The following is a 20,812-nucleotide window of genomic DNA, read 5'->3' on the forward strand; positions in this document are numbered from 1 at the left end:
AGGGTTCTCTTTCAGAGGGGTTATGCAGACTCGATGGGCGAATGGTCTCCTTCTACACTGTAGGGGTTCTATGGAAAATTAATGTGTTGCCTAGATTACTATAAGAAGTCTTACACACCAGGTTAAAGTCCAACAGGTTTATTTGGAATCATTAGTTTTCGGAGCTGTCAAGTGCTAGTAAATAAGGCTTTCTGTCTGTCTAACACACCACTAACTTTATTAATTTTCATGCATATGAACCCTACTTCATTTAATCAAGTTGTCCTATCTGTTTCCTGGACATATCGATTTAGCAATTACATACCTGGAGCATAACCCATTCAATCCACGTATTTATCTCTTTAGCCCACACAATAAATTGGATTGTAATGTATCCTTGCAGCAGCTGTTAATTACTTCAATTTGTTGTGTGTACTGCTTGAGGAACCTCTTCTTTCATCAAAAAGCTCTCTTTTCCAAAATTGGTTGCTGCTTTGTGTTTGTGTAAACAGCATCATAGGTGGAAAGGCTCAACAAATAAAGAGGGAGAAAAATAATTTGAACTGAAAAGGGAAATGCTCTTTTACACTCTTTACAGGTCTTCAGGCATCCAGTAAATTCATGTTGACCTTGTCTTCAATTCTAGGTGAGCACCACAGCAGCCTCTACCCAGCTGTTGTCAATTCTCCAGGGTCTCCTGCAGCTGGAGCCATCCAACAGTGGCAGTGCGCTGCTCTGGGAAGTTCTGGAAATATTGGTGAACAGAGCCATTCTAATTGTTGACGACAGTAAGGAAAGATTATTTGATAAAATAGTTACAATTAAAACGTTGTTTCTATATATATATAATTGAATGTAAATAATTGCTTTTAGTCTTCTGGGAAAAATCAGAATGTTCCAGGGGGCTGTTTAGCACAGGGCTAAATCGCTGGCCTTGAAAGCAGACCGAGGCAGGCCAGCAGCACGGTTCGATTCCCGTATCAGCCTCCCCGAACAGGCGCTGGAATGTGGAGACTAGGGGCTTTTCACAGTAACTTCATTTGAAGCCTACTTGTGACAATAAGCGATTTTCATTTCAGTTCATTTTTTCATACTCATTGAGCAATTTCACTAGTTTACTTTCATATTTTGAAAATCATTGTAAGCTTTAACAATTATATCAGCGGATGTCTTAAATTAGTTGGATGCATGAAATTTAGGTCGAAAATGTATTTCTTCTTCCATTCAAATTAAGTTTTTACAAATTTAAAACATGTTGAACTATTAATACTTCCAATTCCTTTCTTTGCACAGGTCCAGAGAGTGATGTTGATACAATCATGAAAAGGCTCTTATCAGCTAAGCTCAAAATAAGAAGTCAGACACTGAAGGAAAAGCTGATTGTTACTCAACCTGAGGATCGTGATTGGATTGGACCTAAGTCTTCAACTGAAGAAGGTCTGAAGTGTGCTTACTCTACCAGTCCCCCTTTTGGACAACCTTCTCCACCATCTTTTCCTCCCCCTCCTCCTCCTCCTCCCCTTCCTCCACCACCTCCTCCACCTGCACCATCTGTATCCCTTCCTACAATTTCCGACAAGACCGGTACACCACCACCATCCATGCGGATGAAAAAGCTGAGTTGGCAAAAACTCCCAAAAGCAACTTCAGGTACGTATGTGATATGTCCCTTTTCAATGTGATTGTGCCTGTTGTGATTTTGATGGGGACCATTCACATTTAAAATCGAAATCCAAACAACCAGCAATTAACCCACAAAGCAATGCCACAGGGTTTCATGTTTTGAACCAAAAACAAACATCATTGTCTATCAAAATGAATTGAATGAAGTATTCATTATTAACTTTACACTGCAGCCTACAAAGACTTGCTCTATAAACTGAGTTAAACTTCCTATATCCACCACCCACAAGAGTCGCTTTATCTTACAATATCTTTTTTTTTTTAAATTTAGATTACCCAATTATTTTTTCCAATTAAGGGGCAATTTAGCATGGCCAATCCACCTACTCTGCACATTTTTGGGTTGTGGGGGCGAAACCCACGCAGACACGGGGAGAATGTGCAAACTCCACACGGACAGTGACCCAGAGCCGGGATCGAACCTGGGACCTCAGCGCCGTGAGGCGGTTGTGCTAACCACTAGGCCACCGTGCTGCCCATCATACAATATCTTTAAGGTTCCGTCACGTTTCCTGGGACCAATTCAAAATCTATATCACCATCTCCGGAATTCACTCTGATTTCTCTTCAATGTTGCAGTTATTCCCAAAGGTACAAGACTTCATGGGGGCCCTTCCATTAGCTTTTGGCTAAGTGACTCTCCATTTTCTTTACCATTCTCACAACTCTGGATTCCACAGCTCAAGCTCAGGACCCCTTGTACCTCCTGCACAGTGGCTTAAAACATTTGAAAACACCCTTGGTTTCCAATGGCCCGCTGCTATGGTTTCAAACTTCAGCTTTCCAGAACTCCAACTGCAACAAGGCTAACTGTCTTTCATTTCGGATTACTGTCGATTTCTTCCCTTAGCTGCCAGCTAAACAAATTTTCCAGGTGTCTTTCCCTTTTCCAACCTAGTCTTATACAGACTATCAGTGCCCAATCACAAGCTGCATCATGGGCAATCACTTCAGCAGTATGTCTGACTTTATCACTTGATTTCCAAGGTGCTACAAGCTACATAAGACCCGAAGCTGACAGTCTCCTTGCTGCTTTCTGTCATAATATCCACTCATGTATATCATGAGACGCAAACAGGCAGTGATTGACACACAGGATAACCAATGAACACATACGACACAGAACAACCAATCACCAGACAGGACACCACCACTATAAAGCCCACAGGGCATTAAGGCTCTCTCTCTCTCACAGGACACGGCTAGGGAGATAGTCGCAGTGCACAGGCCAATGAACATCATCACCATGTGATAGAGAGCTAGTCTGGTCAAGCCAGTATGAGGTTATCAGTTAGGTTAATAGAGTGTCAACCCACAGCAGATTATGTACAGCAATCAACAGGTTCAATAAAACAGTGTTGGACCATCTCCTGTGTCGGAAGCCTGTTTCTCGTTTTACTGCATCCAGTTACAGTCGATGTTAGACCAACACAGATAACACATCAATACCTTAACCAATCTTATCTCTTGGCTACGCCCCAAATAAATTCACAGACATAAACTCACAAAACAAAGAATCTCGCTAAGCTCCATTCCTCTCCACGGCAATGTGACACATACCCTGGCAAAAATGCAAACTAACTACCTTTTAATTCCAAAGCTTTCTTTAATTCTGGGAACCCACATGAATAACTGTAGATGTCATGGGCGGAATTCTCTGATAATGGAGCTGTGTCCCCACGCCCGCGAGAAAACAGGTGCGAATCACTCTCGACTTTCCTGGAGAAAGTGCAGAGTAAATCTCTGTTTTGCAGGGGGATTGCAGGGCCCCGGAGTAGTCCACGCAGCTCCGGCTGCCGATACAGGGCCCTGCACTTTCGGCCTCAGGTCTGCACATCTGCGCAGCCCCGATAATATAGGCCCCCCCCACACCCCCCCTGATCGCGTGCGTCCGCCGATCGGTGGCTCCCAATCGTGAGCCTGGTCATCCTGGAGGCTACCCCAGTGACGGATCCCCCGCCCACCCCAGGGGGCCGTGGACTGTGTCCACAGCCGCCACTCCGAGTGCCCGCCGGCTGGAACCATGAGTGAACCACAGTGGCGGGAAATCGGCCAGCTGCCAGCGGAGAATCGCTGCGGGAGCCTCTTTCTATGGCCCCCGACCAGCACAGTATTGACAACACGCGCATGATTGGCGGCGATTCATCGGTCCTCGGGAAGGCACCGGACGCGATCGCGATTTGGCGCCCCATTCCCCGCCTCCACGCCGAGCGCGATTGCGGCGCTGAAGCTCGGAGAATCTCGGCCCTTGGCCAGGATTTTCCAATAATGGGACTATGTCCCGAGGCCCACCAAAAACGGGCGCGAATCACTCCGTACTTTTTTCAAAAATGTCCGGAGTGATTCACCGGTTTTAAGAGGGATAGCAGGGCCCTGGCGTGCTCCTCACAGCTCTTACTGTTGAAAGAGGGTCCTGCACATCCAGCCATGGGTCTGCGCAAGCCTGCGGCGGCTGTTTTCGCGACGGCCCCCCGCACAACATGGCGGAGCCCTACAGCGACCCAGCACGGAAGAAGAGAGGCACCTCCGGAATGCGCATGCCCGCCGATCAGTTGCCCCGATCGTGGGCCTGGCCATCGTGGAGGCCCCCCCCCTTCCCCCACTAGGACTGCCACGACCAGCTGCCACCATGAGCTCCCGCTGGGTGGAACCAGATGTAAACCAGGCCGGCGGGAACGTGGCGCGAACTTGGATAGTCTCCTCGAAGAATCGGCGCAGGTGCCTCTTTCAACAGCCCCAGAACGCCGCTGCATCAACCGCGCGAGACTGGCGTGACCGTGGAGAATCGCGGAAGCGGAGTCGCACCGGATTTCCACCGTCATCGGCTATTCTCCAGCGTCGTTTCTTGGGCATGGGCGGGATTCATGCCACGCCGTTCCTGTTGCGGCCCCCAGGCAATTCTCCGGGCTCCGATGGGCTATGCAGCCGTCCGTTTTTGGCCAGTCCCGCCGTCGTGGGTTACACATGGTCCCACACAGTGGGACCTGGCAGGTAAGTCGGCGGGGGTGGTCCTCAGGGGGCACGGGGGGATCCGACCCCAGGGGGAGCCCCCATGGTGGCCTGGACCTTGATCAGATCCCACCGATCTGCAGGTGGGCCTATTCCGTGGGGGCACTTCTTCCTTCCGCGTCGGCCCCTGTAGGGCTCCGCCATGGCCGGAGCAGAGAATAGAACTCCCCGCGCATGCGCCAAAATACTCCGGCGGTTCTGCGCATGCACAAGATCACGCTGGCCCTTCGGCGCCGGCTGGAGCAGCGCCAACCCATCCGGCATCCACCTAGCCCCCGAAAGTGCGGAATTCTGTCGACGCCAGAGTGGTTGGCGCCGGTTCTCCCGCCAGTGTGGGGATTTAGTCCCCAGAAGGGAGAATCCAGCTGGCAAAGTACACAAGAGCACAATCAATAGGAGTAAAGGAGTAAAATATTCGCTCCTCAAACTTGTCCCTTCATCCTACAAGATAATGGCAGGAATTCTCTGACCGTTGGCTGGCAGTGGGATTCTCTGATTCCGCTGGAAGTGCTCCCCCGCCTGCGGTTTCCCAGCAGCATTGGGTGGTTTCAATGGGAAATCCCATTGACATGCAGCGGGAATAGAGAATCCCGCTGCCAGCGAACGGTGCGCTGCCTCCTACTGCTGGGAAACATGGGGCTGGAGGACTGGAGAATCCATTTTCATAGCTGACCACTTCCATAGCTGACCACTTCCATAGCTGACCACTTCCATAGCTTTTCTCAACCCCACCTTCTTGAATTCCCCCCAGAACCCCTGAGTCTCTTGTCAATCAAGAACCAATCTAAATCCGCCTTGAATATCTTCAATGACCCACCCACCACTGCTCTCTGGGGAAGAGTATTCTACATACTAACAATCCTCTGAAACAAAAGAAATATCCTTATCGCAGCCTTAAATGGGAGATCCTAATTTTTAAACTGTGTCCCCTAATGCCAGACTCCCCTACAAGCTGAAACATCCTCTCAGCATCCACCCGATGAAGCCTTCTCAGAATCTAATGAGCTGGATTCTCTGAGCCTCCGTGCCAAAATCACGACCAGCACGAGGGCAGAGAACGGGCATTTACGCTGAAATCTGGTCCGACGCGCTCCCGCGATTCTCTGGTCCCTGGTGAATCACCGCGAATCGCACACGTGCTGTCCACTGACAGAGGCCCCCGCCCTCGCGATTCACCAAGGGCAACCGCCCGAGTTCCCGACGGCGTGGTTCTAACCACGTTTTGCCTGTCGGGAAGGGCCGGTCGCAGCTGCCGACTCAGTCCATGGCCGCCCTGGTGGGAAGCGGGGGGGGGGGATCCTTCACCGGGGGTGGGGAGGCCTCACGGACAGCCAGGCAAGCGATCAGGTTGCACCGATCCGCGGACGCGCGCGATCTCGTGGGGAGCTACAGGATCCGCGGTGCGAGTCCACTATGTCGCACGGGGCGTCCACCGCAGGCCGCCGCCGTGTGCGTGTGCAAGTGCATGCGTATACGAGAACTCCCAACCGGAAGTACAGGGCCCCGTATCCGCAGCCAGAGCTACGAAAAGCACTCCGGGGCTCTGCAAGCGCTCTGCAGGTAGGAGAATCACTAAGGAAAGTTCAGAGTGAAACACCTGCGTTGTGACGCTGGCGTGGGGACTTAGCCCCATTATTGGAGAATCCCGCCCAATATGTTTCAATAAGATTACCTCTCATTTGTCTAAACTCCAGTGGGTACAGGCCAAACCTGTTTAACCTTCCGTCATAAGCTAACGCATTTATCCCAAGAATCAGGGGCGGGATTCTGCGGGAATCGGCGGGGCGGGTAACTCCGGCGCGAAGGAGTGGCGTGAACCACTCCGGCGTCGGGCCGGCCCAAAGGTTCGGAATCCTCTGCACCTTCAGGGGCTAGGCCGGCGCCGGAGTGGTTCCGGCCGGCGGGGAAGGGGCTTGGCGCCACGCCAACTAGCGCCAAAGGACCTCCACTGGCCAGCGCATGCGCGAGAGCGCCAGTGTCTGCTGCCGTTATCCCAGCGCATGCGCAGGGGGGTTCATCTCCGCGCCAGCCATCGCGGAGGACCACAGCAGTCAACGCGGAGGAATAGAGTGCCCGTACGGCACAGGCCCGCCGGGGATCGGTGGGCCCCGATCGCGGGCCAGGCCACCATGGGGGCAACTCCCGGGGCCAGATCCCCCCCCCCCCCCCCCCCCCCCCCGAGGACCCCGGAGGCCGCCCACGCAGCCAGGTCCCACCGACAAATACCTGCTGTAATATACGCCGGCAGCATCAGCTGAAAACGGGCGGCCACTCAGCCCATCGCGGTCCGGAGGATCGCCGGGGGGGCCGCTGCCAGTGGCCACCGACCGGCACGATTCCCACCACCACCAAATCCCCGGTGCCGGAGAATACGGCAGCCGGCGGGGGCGGGATTCACAACGCCCCCCCCCCGGCGATTCTCCGACCCGGCTTCCAATGCAATGATATATTTTCTTAAGTAAGGAGGCCAAAACTGTACAGAGTCCTCCAGATCTGCGACGGGATTCTCCGATCTCATCCATTGCCGTCCCGCTGCAAGTGAGAATGGAGAATTCCGGACACAATTCCATTCACTTTCAGCGGGACCAGAGAATCCCAGGCGTGATCAAGATCGGAAAATCTTGGCCATGGTCTCACTAAGACCCTGTACGTCTGTCACAACATTCTCTTATTTTTATACTCGATTCCCTTTACAACAAATGCTAACATTCCATTTGCCTTCCTAAAAATTAGATATATTTGCGTACTTTCTGTAATTTATATACCAGGACAGCCAGATCCCTCTGTACAACTGAGTTCTGCGCAACATTCCCATTTAAATAATATACAGCTTTTCTATTGGGTAGCGCGGTAGCACAGTGGTTAGCACTGTGGTTTCACGGCGCCAGATTCAATTCCCCGCTGGGTCACTGTCTGTGCCGAGTCTGCACGTTCTCCCGTGTCTGCGTGGGTTTCCTCCGGGTGCTCCGGTTTCCTCCCACAGTCCAAAGATGTGCAGGTTAGGTGGATTGGCCAAGATAAATTGCCCATAGTGGCCAAAAAGGTTAGGAGGGGTTATTGGGTTACGGGGATAGGGTGGAAGTAAGGGTTTAAGTGGGTCAGTGCAGACTCAATGGGCCGAATGGCCTCCTTCTGCACCGTATATTCTATGTTCTATTCTTTCTGCCAAAATGGACAAGCTCACATTTTCCCACAATATACTCCATCTGCCAATTTCTTACCCACTCATTTAACCTATCTAAATTTGAATGCATCATAATATGCTTAGTGGGTTTAACATTACTTCTTCCGCCCTCAACAAATCTTCCCACCCGCGAGACGTGACGTTACGACAGCACAAACTACCACCGCTCCTTAAAAACGGGAACTATACGCCGCAAATTCCGAGAGGGAGGAAGGAGGTGAGCACCACTGTCTTCTCCGAGCACCAGGGAGGGACAGAAGCCACTGTCTCCTCCGAGCTCCAGGGAGGGGACAGAAGCCACTGTCTGCTCCGAGCACCAGGGAGAGACAGAAGCCACTGTCTCCTCCGAGCACCAGGGAGGGGACAGAAGCCACTGTCTCCTCCGAGCACCAGGGAGGGGACAGAAGCCTCTGTCTCCTCCCAGCACCAGGGAGGGGACAGAAGCCATTGTCTCCTCCCAGCACCAGGGAGGGGACAGAAGCCTCAGTCTCCTCCCAGCACCAGGGAGGGGACAGAAGCCATTGTCTCCTCCCAGCACCAGGGAGGGGACAGAAGCCATTGTCTCCTCCCAGCACCAGGGAGGGGACAGAAGCCACTGCCTCCTCTGAGCACCAGGGAGGGACAGAAGCCATTGTCTCCTCCCAGCACCAGGGAGGGGACAGAAGCCATTGTCTCCTCCCAGCACCAGGGAGAGACAGAAGCCACTGTCTGCTCCGAGCACCAGGGAGAGACAGAAGCCACTGTCTCCTCCGAGCACCAGGGAGGGACAGAAGCCACTGTCTCCTCCCAGCACCACGAAGGGACAGAAGCCACTGTCTCCTCCCAGCACCAGGGAGGGACAGAAGCCACTGTCTCCTCCGAGCACCAGGGAGGGACAGAAGCCACTGTCTCCTCCGAGCACCAGGAAGGGACAGAAGCCACTGTCTCCTCCGAGCACCAGGGAGGGGTCAGAAGCCACTGTCTCCTCCGAGCACCAGGGAGGGGACAAAAGCCACTGTCTCCTCCGAGCACCAGGGAGAGACAGAAGCCACTGTCTCCTCCGAGCACCAGGTAGGGGACAGAAGCCACTGTCTCCTCCCAGCACCAGGGAGGGGACAGAAGCCACTGTCTCCTCCGAGCACCAGGGAGGGGACAGAAGCCACTGTCTGCTCCCAGTACCAGGGAGGGACAGAAGCCACTGTCTGCTCCGAGCACCAGGAAGGGGACAGAAGCTACTGTCCCCACCGAGCACCAGGGAGAGACAGAAGCCACTGTCTCCTCGGAGCACCAGGGAGGGGACAGAAGCCACTGTCTCCTCCGAGCACCAGGGAGGGGACAGAAGCCACTGTCTCCTCCCAGTACCAGGGAGGGGACAGAAGCCACTGTCTCCTCTGAGCACCAGGGAGGGACAGAAGCCACTGTCTCCTCCCAGCACCAGGGAGGGACAGAAGCCACTGTCTGCTCCAAGCACCAGGGAGGGACAGAAGCCACTGTCTCCTCCGAGCACCAGGGAGGGACAGAAGCCACTGTCTCCTCCGAGCTCCAGGGAGGGGACAGAAGCCACTGTCTCCTCTGAGCACTAGGGAGGGGACAGAAGCCACTGTCTCCTCCGAGCACCAGGGAGGGGCAGAAGCCACTGTCTCCTCCGAGCACCATGGAGGGACAGAAGCCACTGTCTCCTCCGAGCACCAGGGAGGGGACAGAAGCCACTGTCTCCTCTGAGCACCAGGGAGGGGACAGAAGCCACTGTCTCCTCTGAGCACCAGGGAGGGACAGAAGCCACTGTCTCCTCCGAGCACCAGGGAGGGACAGAAGCCACTGTCTCCTCCGAGCACCAGGGAGGGACTGAAGCCACTGTCTCCTCTGAGCACCAGGGAGGGACAGAAGCCACTGTCTGCTCCGAGCACCAGGGAGAGACAGAAGCCACTGTCTCCTCCGAGCACCAGGGAGAGACAGAAGCCACTGTCTCCTCTGAGCACCAGGGAGGGACAGAAGCCACTGTCTCCTCCGAGCACCAGGGAGGGACAGAAGCCACTGTCTCCTCCGAGCACCAGGGAGGGACAGAAGCCACTGTCTCCTCCGAGCACCAGGGAGGGGACAGAAGCCACTGTCTCCTCCGAGCACCAGGGAGGGACAGAAGCCACTGTCTCCTCCGAGCACCAGGGAGGGGACAGAAGCCACTGTCTCCTCCGAGCACCAGGGAGGGGACAGAAGCCACTGTCTCCTCCGAGCACCAGGGAGAGACAGAAGCCACTGTCTCCTCCGAGCACCAGGGAGGGACAGAAGCCACTGTCTCCTCCGAGCACCAGGGAGGGGACAGAAGCCATTGTCTCCTCCCAGCACCAGGGAGGGACAGAAGCCACTGTCTCCTCCGAGCACCAGGGAGAGAAAGAAGCCACTGCCTCCTCCGAGCACCAGGGAGAGACAGAAGCCACTGTCTCCTCCCAGCACCAGGGAGGGGACAGAAGCCATTGTCTCCTCCCAGCACCAGGGAGAGACAGAAGCCACTGTCTCCTCCCAGCACCAGGGAGGGACAGAAGCCACTGTCTGCTCCGAGCACCAGGGAGGGGACAGAAGCCACTGTCTGCTCCCAGCACCAGGGAGGGACAGAAGCCACTGTCTCCTCCCAGCACCAGGGAGGGGACAGAAGCCATTGTCTCCTCCCAGCACCAGGGAGAGACAGAAGCCACTGTCTCCTCCCAGCACCAGGGAGGGACAGAAGCCACTGTCTGCTCCGAGCACCAGGGAGGGGACAGAAGCCACTGTCTCCTCCGAGCACCAGGGAGTGACAGAAGCCACTGTCTCCTCCGAGCACCAGGGAGGGGACAGAAGCCACTGTCTCCTCCGAGCACCAGGGAGGGGACAGAAGCCACTGTCTCCTCCGAGCACCAGGGAGAGACAGAAGCCACTGTCTCCTCCGAGCACCAGGGAGGGACAGAAGCCACTGTCTCCTCCGAGCACCAGGGAGAGACAGAAGCCACTGTCTCCTCCGAGCACCAGGGAGGGACAGAAGCCACTGTCTCCTCCGAGCACCAGGGAGGGGACAGAAGCCATTGTCTCCTCCCAGCACCAGGGAGGGACAGAAGCCACTGTCTCCTCCGAGCACCAGGGAGAGAAAGAAGCCACTGCCTCCTCCGAGCACCAGGGAGGGACAGAAGCCACTGTCTCCTCCCAGCACCAGGGAGGGGACAGAAGCCACTGTCTCCTCCGAGCACCAGGGAGGGGACAGAAGCCACTGTCTGCTCCCAGTACCAGGGAGGGACAGAAGCCACTGTCTGCTCCGAGCACCAGGAAGGGGACAGAAGCTACTGTCCCCACCGAGCACCAGGGAGAGACAGAAGCCACTGTCTCCTCGGAGCACCAGGGAGGGGACAGAAGCCACTGTCTCCTCCGAGCACCAGGGAGGGGACAGAAGCCACTGTCTCCTCCCAGTACCAGGGAGGGGACAGAAGCCACTGTCTCCTCTGAGCACCAGGGAGGGACAGAAGCCACTGTCTCCTCCGAGCACCAGGGAGGGACAGAAGCCACTGTCTCCTCCGAGCACCAGGGAGGGGACAGAAGCCACTGTCTCCTCCCAGCACCAGGGAGGGACAGAAGCCACTGTCTGCTCCGAGCACCAGGGAGAGACAGAAGCCACTGTCTCCTCCGAGCACCAGGGAGGGACAGAAGCCACTGTCTCCTCCGAGCTCCAGGGAGGGGACAGAAGCCACTGTCTCCTCCGAGCACCAGGGAGGGACAGAAGCCACTGTCTCCTCCGAGCACCAGGGAGGGACAGAAGCCACTGTCTCCTCCGAGCACCAGGGAGGGGCAGAAGCCACTGTCTCCTCCGAGCACCATGGAGGGGACAGAAGCCACTGTCTCCTCCGAGCACCAGGGAGGGGACAGAAGCCACTGTCTCCTCTGAGCACCAGGGAGGGGACAGAAGCCACTGTCTCCTCTGAGCACCAGGGAGGGACAGAAGCCACTGTCTCCTCCGAGCACCAGGGAGGGACAGAAGCCACTGTCTCCTCCGAGCACCAGGGAGGGACAGAAGCCACTGTCTCCTCTGAGCACCAGGGAGGGACAGAAGCCACTGTCTGCTCCGAGCACCAGGGAGAGACAGAAGCCACTGTCTCCTCCGAGCACCAGGGAGAGACAGAAGCCACTGTCTCCTCTGAGCACCAGGGAGGGACAGAAGCCACTGTCTCCTCCGAGCACCAGGGAGGGACAGAAGCCACTGTCTCCTCCGAGCACCAGAGAGGGACAGAAGCCACTGTCTCCTCCGAGCACCAGGGAGGGACAGAAGCCACTGTCTCCTCCGAGCACCAGGGAGGGACAGAAGCCACTGTCTCCTCTGAGCACCAGGGAGGGACAGAAGCCACTGTCTGCTCCGAGCACCAGGGAGAGACAGAAGCCACTGTCTCCTCTGAGCACCAGGGAGGGACAGAAGCCACTGTCTCCTCCCAGCACCAGGGAGGGACAGAAGCCACTGTCTGCTCCAAGCACCAGGGAGGGACAGAAGCCACTGTCTCCTCCGAGCACCAGGGAGGGACAGAAGCCACTGTCTCCTCCGAGCTCCAGGGAGGGGGCAGAAGCCACTGTCTCCTCTGAGCACCAGGGAGGGGACAGAAGCCACTGTCTCCTCCGAGCACCAGGGAGGGGCAGAAGCCACTGTCTCCTCCGAGCTCCAGGGAGGGGACAGAAGCCACTGTCTCCTCTGAGCACCAGGGAGGGGACAGAAGCCACTGTCTCCTCCGAGCACCAGGGAGGGGCAGAAGCCACTGTCTCCTCCGAGCACCATGGAGGGACAGAAGCCACTGTCTCCTCCGAGCACCAGGGAGGGGACAGAAGCCACTGTCTCCTCTGAGCACCAGGGAGGGGACAGAAGCCACTGTCTCCTCTGAGCACCAGGGAGGGACAGAAGCCACTGTCTCCTCCGAGCACCAGGGAGGGACAGAAGCCACTGTCTCCTCCGAGCACCAGGGAGGGACAGAAGCCACTGTCTCCTCTGAGCACCAGGGAGGGGACAGAAGCCACTGTCTGCTCCGAGCACCAGGGAGAGACAGAAGCCACTGTCTCCTCCGAGCACCAGGGAGAGACAGAAGCCACTGTCTCCTCTGAGCACCAGGGAGGGACAGAAGCCACTGTCTCCTCCGAGCACCAGGGAGGGACAGAAGCCACTGTCTCCTCCGAGCACCAAGGAGGGGACAGAAGCCATTGTCTCCTCCCAGCACCAGGGAGGGACAGAAGCCACTGTCTCCTCCGAGCACCAGGGAGAGAAAGAAGCCACTGCCTCCTCCGAGCACCAGGGAGGGACAGAAGCCACTGTCTCCTCCCAGCACCAGGGAGGGGACAGAAGCCATTGTCTCCTCCCAGCACCAGGGAGAGACAGAAGCCACTGTCTCCTCCCAGCACCAGGGAGGGACAGAAGCCACTGTCTGCTCCGAGCACCAGGGAGGGGACAGAAGCCACTGTCTGCTCCCAGCACCAGGGAGGGACAGAAGCCACTGTCTCCTCCCAGCACCAGGGAGGGGACAGAAGCCATTGTCTCCTCCCAGCACCAGGGAGAGACAAAAGCCACTGTCTCCTCCCAGCACCAGGGAGGGACAGAAGCCACTGTCTGCTCCGAGCACCAGGGAGGGGACAGAAGCCACTGTCTCCTCCGAGCACCAGGGAGTGACAGAAGCCACTGTCTCCTCCGAGCACCAGGGAGGGGACAGAAGCCACTGTCTCCTCCGAGCACCAGGGAGGGGACAGAAGCCACTGTCTCCTCCGAGCACCAGGGAGAGACAGAAGCCACTGTCTCCTCCGAGCACCAGGGAGGGACAGAAGCCACTGTCTCCTCCGAGCACCAGGGAGAGACAGAAGCCACTGTCTCCTCCGAGCACCAGGGAGGGACAGAAGCCACTGTCTCCTCCGAGCACCAGGGAGGGGACAGAAGCCATTGTCTCCTCCCAGCACCAGGGAGGGACAGAAGCCACTGTCTCCTCCGAGCACCAGGGAGAGAAAGAAGCCACTGCCTCCTCCGAGCACCAGGGAGGGACAGAAGCCACTGTCTCCTCCCAGCACCAGGGAGGGGACAGAAGCCACTGTCTCCTCCGAGCACCAGGGAGGGGACAGAAGCCACTGTCTCCTCCCAGTACCAGGGAGGGACAGAAGCCACTGTCTGCTCCGAGCACCAGGAAGGGGACAGAAGCTACTGTCCCCACCGAGCACCAGGGAGAGACAGAAGCCACTGTCTCCTCGGAGCACCAGGGAGGGGACAGAAGCCACTGTCTCCTCCGAGCACCAGGGAGGGGACAGAAGCCACTGTCTCCTCCCAGTACCAGGGAGGGGACAGAAGCCACTGTCTCCTCTGAGCACCAGGGAGGGACAGAAGCCACTGTCTCCTCCCAGCACCAGGGAGGGACAGAAGCCACTGTCTGCTCCGAGCAACAGGGAGAGACAGAAGCCACTGTCTCCTCCGAGCACCAGGGAGGGACAGAAGCCACTGTCTCCTCCGAGCTCCAGGGAGGGGACAGAAGCCACTGTCTCCTCCGAGCACCAGGGAGGGACAGAAGCCACTGTCTCCTCCGAGCACCAGGGAGGGACAGAAGCCACTGTCTCCTCCGAGCACCAGGGAGGGGCAGAAGCCACTGTCTCCTCCGAGCACCATGGAGGGGACAGAAGCCACTGTCTCCTCCGAGCACCAGGGAGGGGACAGAAGCCACTGTCTCCTCTGAGCACCAGGGAGGGGACAGAAGCCACTGTCTCCTCTGAGCACCAGGGAGGGACAGAAGCCACTGTCTCCTCCGAGCACCAGGGAGGGACAGAAGCCACTGTCTCCTCCGAGCACCAGTGAGGGACAGAAGCCACTGTCTCCTCTGAGCACCAGGGAGGGACAGAAGCCACTGTCTGCTCCGAGCACCAGGGAGAGACAGAAGCCACTGTCTCCTCCGAGCACCAGGGAGAGACAGAAGCCACTGTCTCCTCTGAGCACCAGGGAGGGACAGAAGCCACTGTCTCCTCCGAGCACCAGGGAGGGACAGAAGCCACTGTCTCCTCCGAGCACCAGGGAGGGACAGAAGCCACTGTCTCCTCCGAGCACCAGGGAGGGACAGAAGCCACTGTCTCCTCCGAGCACCAGGGAGGGACAGAAGCCACTGTCTCCTCTGAGCACCAGGGAGGGACAGAAGCCACTGTCTGCTCCGAGCACCAGGGAGAGACAGAAGCCACTGTCTCCTCCGAGCACCAGGGAGAGACAGAAGCCACTGTCTCCTCTGAGCACCAGGGAGGGACAGAAGCCACTGTCTCCTCCGAGCACCAGGGAGGGACAGAAGCCACTGTCTCCTCCGAGCACCAGGGAGGGACAGAAGCCACTGTCTCCTCCGAGCACCAGGGAGGGGACAGAAGCCACTGTCCCCTCCGAGCACCAGGGAGGGACAGAAGCCACTGTCTGCTCCGAGCACCAGGAAGGGACAGAAGCCACTGTCTCCTCCGAGCACCAGGGAGGGGACAGAAGCCACTGTCTCCTCCGAGCACCAGGGAGGGGACAGAAGCCACTGTCTCCTCCGAGCACCAGGGAGAGACAGAAGCCACTGTCTCCTCCGAGCACCAGGGAGGGACAGAAGCCACTGTCTCCTCCGAGCACCAGGGAGGGGACAGAAGCCACTGTCTGCTCCGAGCACCAGGGAGGGGACAGAAGCCACTGTCTCTTCCGAGCACCAGGACGGGGACAGAAGCCACTGTCTCCTCCGAGCACCAGGGAGGGACAGAAGCCACTGTCTCCTCCGAGCACCAGGAAGGGACAGAAGCCACTGTCTGCTCCAAGCACCAGGAAGGGACAGAAGCCACTGTCTCCTCCGAGCACCAGGACGGGGACAGAAGCCACTGTCTCCTCCCAGCACCAGGGAGAGACAGAAGCCACTGTCTCCTCCGAGCTCCAGGGAGGGACAGAAGCGACTGTCTCCTCCGAGCACCAGGGAGGGACAGAAGCCATTGTCTCCTCCGAGCACCAGGGAGGGACAGAAGCCACTGTCTGCTCCGAGCACCAGGGAGACACAGAAGCCACTGTCTGCTCCGAGCAACAGGGAGAGACAGAAGCCATTGTCTCCTCCGAGCACCAGGGAGGGGACAGAAGCCACTGTCTCCTCCGAGCACCAGGGAGGGACAGAAGCCACTGTCTGCTCCGAGCACCAGGGAGGGACAGAAGCCACTGTCTTCTCCGAGCACCAGGGAGGGGACAGAAGCCACTGTCTCCTCCGAGCACCAGGGAGGGGACAGAAGCCACTGTCTGCTCCGAGCACCAGGGAGGGGACAGAAGCCACTGTCTCCTCCGAGCACCAGGGAGGGGACAGAAGCCACTGTCTCCTCCGAGCACCAGGGAGAGACAGAAGCCACTGTCTCCTCCGAGCACCAGGGAGGGACAGAAGCCACTGTCTCCTCCGAGCACCAGGGAGGGGACAGAAGCCACTGTCTCCTCCGAGCACCAGGGAGGGGACAGAAGCCACTGTCTCCTCCGAGCACCAGGGAGGGACAGAAGCCACTGTCTCCTCGGAGCACCATGGAGGGGACAGAAGCCACTGTCTCCTCCGAGCACCAGGGAGGGGATAGAAGCCACTGTCAACCTGGGGATTAGCAATCCAGCAGGCCTAAATATGGAGGGATGACATTGATTAGCTCTCTGCATTGCCCACCCCTACTAAGCTTGGTGCCTGAAGGAGAGACCAATTGTGCCCAGTTAGAATCCCGAGCTTCATGCAGGTGAGAATAGTTGGCTCTCAAGAGTTAACCCTAAACTCCATTAGCTCCCCACAGTTCAAAGGCAGGTTGGGCACAGCTTTAGGTGCCAGGGTTGTCAGCTTGGTGGCTCGGGAACAAGTGGCAAGGGGGACACATAGAACATAGAACATTACAGCGCAGTACAGGCCCTTCGGCTCTCGATGTTGCGCCGTCCTGTGAAACCCCTCTAAAGTCCCTCTACACTATTCCCTTATCGTCCATATGCCTCTCCTGGCTCCCCAGTGCCTGCAAGTCAGTTGTTCATCCCTCAGCTGCTGAGATGCAGAGACGGGAATACCAGGAAGGAGTATCAGCAACACTCCTGCGACTGCAAGACCGATTGGATGAGTCCCAAGTCTTCTCTAGCAGAGGATTGTGCCGGCGATGGGAGGCACCCAGAGTAATACTGCCAGCGTGGCAGTCACAGTGCCTTGTGCCTGAAATCAGATGCATGGCTGGAGATGTCCGAAATGTGTCTCAGTCCCTGAGCACCATGGCTGAGGGCTTGAACTGCATAGTGCAGACACTGGTGGGCATCCACGAGTGCCTGTGCCAGAGGACGGCGGTGCTTTTGGATCTCTCTCTAGCTGCCCCTCTGTCCCATGGAGTGATCCAGGGAGCCACAAGCACCTGGAGGGAGAGGATTCGCTGGAGCACAGCCTGACACCTTCCATGCAGCAGACCCTGGACTGACCAGGCAAACTGACTCCCCTACCCAGAGACCAGAGTAACTCAGGCACAGCAGACAGGACAGGGTGACACAACAACACTAGTGTCACCCGGACGTAGACCTCCAGGTCTCGGCGCTCCAGAGGACGCCCGCTAAGAGCATCTCAGTCATCAGTGCGCGGAAGACGGCAACTGTCTCTGCCTTAAATGTGCATTTTTGGGGACACTGCTAAACATAGTGGGAGGGTAGAAAAGGTTAAGAAATACTAGGTTCACAAGGTGGGCACGGGTGACGTTAGATTCTATTAGCTCAGAGACTCTGTCATCTGTGAAATTCTGAGATGTCACTGTTTTAAATATTATAACTCCCCGCGCCGCTTTAACGCCTCAGAAGCTAATGTTTCTTCCTAATGGCATGGAGCATCTCAGCATCGGGCCACAGTTGTTCTCAATGGGCCTCCATGTCCTCATGGGGCGTGTGGTGGGGGGGGGGTTGCATGGATGGCAGTATGCCAGCGAGGTTTGACGGGGCAGAGTGGGCGGCAGGGTGAGCCCCAGGACGCTCCATGATGGGATCTGGGGGCGTTACTATGCAGCGCTGATCGGGGCGCACTTTAAAGGTGGCATCGCGATCTCTGTGCAGCCAGTGGCCGGCTCTTTGAGACACGGCCCCGTCAGAGTGATGGCGTGAACCACATCCGCTCATTTTCTTCTATCTAATAGGCTCAATATTAGGAGAGAAAACTGGTCTGTGAAAATGGAGAGTTACACACCAGTTTTTAGTCTGAGCCTGATAGTGGCTAAATTTCTCTTGGGATTTACAATTCTTTCATAAGTTCTATCAAAGGCTTACTTTCTTCATTCGTACCATTGTGCAATGACATCAGTACTTTCTTTCAGTCACATCACAGCCCCGTATAATCACCTTGTTGCCTGTGGTGGGAATCACTCAGTGAACAAAAGTCAGTTTAAATGACAGTAAAAGCCACAATCCTTCTTGACTCTGCTGCTACTGGATTGACCTCCCCCAGCTCCTGTTCAGTAGCATCTTGTACTGTATAGTGACTCATGCATGAATTCCAATCTTTGTTTATTATTCCAGAAAGGAATTCTATATGGTCACTGAGCCAGAATAATTCGATAAATCCTGATTATGACACCATTGGACAGCTTTTCTGCGTCTCATCAAAAGCAAAAGAAAAAGATCAAGCCCTCTTCAAAAAGGAGTCAAAGGAGGTAACAACAGAGTAATGTATTATTTTAAGAGAAGCGTATTATAATAGTTCAATGATGATGTTACAGGTGCTGTAAGAAAGTCCCATAGCTTGTGGTGGTAAGAATGCATTGCCCACCTCAGCCCATTATATTCTGCCCTTTAAGTATCAACCTTGGCTCAGTGGCGGCAGCCCCATCTCCTGAATGTAGGTTGAAACTTTACGCTGGAGACAAACACATAATCCAGGCTGCTACTTTCGTACTCCAGGAGTGTAACATCATCAAAGGCATTGGGCGCGATTCAGCGGACAAATGTTAAAGTCTGCTTTTGAGCGGGTTTAGCGGGGTGTTTTCGGCAGCTGTAGCACCGGGAATCACCCAGCTATTCATCGGCACTTTGCCGTTTTGTTTGGCCTTGGGGAGTTTCTCCCTTCCGAGGCCACATTTAGAGGGATTTCTTGCTGGCGAGCTGACCTCGCAGATCGCGGCACCATTATGAACGGGCAACCCTGATCTCCCTCCCCCCCCCTCCTTTCAGGTCCCCCTACTTTATCAACTCCCCCCCCCCCACCCTTTTACCCCAAAAATGCTGCAGAGGCCCCTGAGAACCCCCCCTCAGCCGCCCTCTAATTGGTAAGGGCCCCTCCCAAGCCTGACCCCTGGCAGTGCCAACCTGGCACCTGGGAACTCTGGCATCCAGGCGGTGATCCTGGCACACTGGAAGTACCTCCCGGACACCCTAACAATGTCAAGGTGACACTGCCAGGGTGCCCGGGTAGCAGTGCGCCAGGCTGGCATTGCCAATGTGCTCAAGTACTAGGGGGAGTGCCAGGGCCATCCTGCCCTGTCCCCAACCACCAGTGGGTCTATAATGGCCTGTGAGACCCCCCCCCCCCCACCCCCCACCCACCAAGGCACCGTTACACCTGGTCCACATTTGTGTGGACCAGTATTAAACGGCATCCTAGCGAGGTCTCAGAGGCACGGCTGTTGAGTCCTGGGCACCATTTTGCACATTTAAATATGCAAATCTGGATCTTGACCAACGAGGTTGAATCCAGATCGCGGCAGGGGTAGCGAGTTGATGCCTCACGATTGGCCCGGCGCGGAGCCCCAGCTGGGGCTCTTGCGTGATTCAACGGTTGCGCCTGGGTCCACGCCAGGTGCAACGTGTCCCATTGTCTTTTAAACTGAGGGTGAAACCTTCCATTCTGGAGACTAAGTAGAGCGGGGAGGTTAGCATGATTCCGGTTGGGCAGCGAGTCAGATTTATCCACACAATATTCCACATTTCAGCTAATTAATTTTTCTTGCAGACCGATTGCTAAGCTGTTATCCACAATAAATGAACAGCATGTTACATATCAGGTTAAATTATAAACCGTTACTAAATCAAAGAAAATAAATACTCTGGAAAGAATTTTGGGATCCCCACATTCCCGTAAAATACGTTCTTGCTCTTTTTTTTCAGGTCACGTTTCTCGATCCTAGGAAAAGCCTGAATTTGAACATTTTTTTAAAACAGTTCAGATGGTGAGTCATGCTGCATAATTGTTTTGTTTTAGATTGTGGTGGCATTCACAAAATAGTTGCCAACTTTGCTTTCCTGCTTCCTCCATCCTTTTGGCTTGTTGGTTCCTGTGACATAATGGCCCAGATTTTCAACTCCATAAACATTCGCAAATCAAGGTTTATGGGGTGCAAATCTATGTTGGAATTTTGGATCTCCAGTTGAAACATGGTGGTATGTACGGCCAACACACAAAGTTCCCCCTGAAATGGGAGGAACTTTAGTTGAATGTTACAATTGGGTCGATGAGATGTCTATATTAATTTCAACTTGAAACCTGAGGGGGTAAAATTAGATATATTAATTATAGAGGCATGCAGCCCAGCGCTAAACACACAGTTCAGTGGCTGTACACCTCAGCAGGGAATCCAACTAACACCATTTAAAACTGACCTGCACTATTTAAAACCAGCCTGCACTTCTTCAAGATGAAGCTGCAGAAGTAGCTGCAATCTTAGCCAAGCCGATTCCAAAGGTGAGGTGAGAATGACAGCCCAAGACATTCGGCAGAATTTGACAGAATGTGGCATCCAGTCACCCCAACAATGGGAATCAGGGAGAAAAGGTTTCCACTGGGGGGAGCCAAAGCTAGCACAAAGGAAGGTGGCTGCGGCTGTGGTTGTGGATGTGTTGATATGTATGTGAATAAGATTGTATGTAGTTAGTAATGTGACCTCCAACCTGCTGGTAGCGTCAGACCTTGATCACACATTGTGGCAGACTTACCAATTGGTAATAAGGCGTACACACAAGGGCAGTCAAACATCGGGTAGTTCCAGAGCAAC

At 55.7% G+C, this 20,812-nt stretch overlaps 1 protein-coding gene across 1 annotated transcript in view; it reads left to right on the forward strand.

Annotated features, from left to right (window-relative positions):
* Window positions 1–20,812, forward strand: part of LOC119962247 (inverted formin-2-like) — a 123,474-nt gene that overhangs the window by 50,167 nt on the left and 52,495 nt on the right. Inside the window, exons 8-11 of the mRNA XM_038790236.1 lie at window positions 626–767; window positions 1,273–1,629; window positions 18,345–18,478; window positions 19,929–19,990. Coding sequence (XP_038646164.1) covers window positions 626–767; window positions 1,273–1,629; window positions 18,345–18,478; window positions 19,929–19,990 — 695 coding nt within the window. The remainder of the gene's footprint in view (window positions 1–625; window positions 768–1,272; window positions 1,630–18,344; window positions 18,479–19,928; window positions 19,991–20,812) is intronic.

This window comes from Scyliorhinus canicula, chromosome 2, assembly GCF_902713615.1.
Source record: "Scyliorhinus canicula chromosome 2, sScyCan1.1, whole genome shotgun sequence".
In the NCBI taxonomy this organism is placed as follows: Eukaryota; Metazoa; Chordata; class Chondrichthyes; order Carcharhiniformes; family Scyliorhinidae; genus Scyliorhinus; species Scyliorhinus canicula.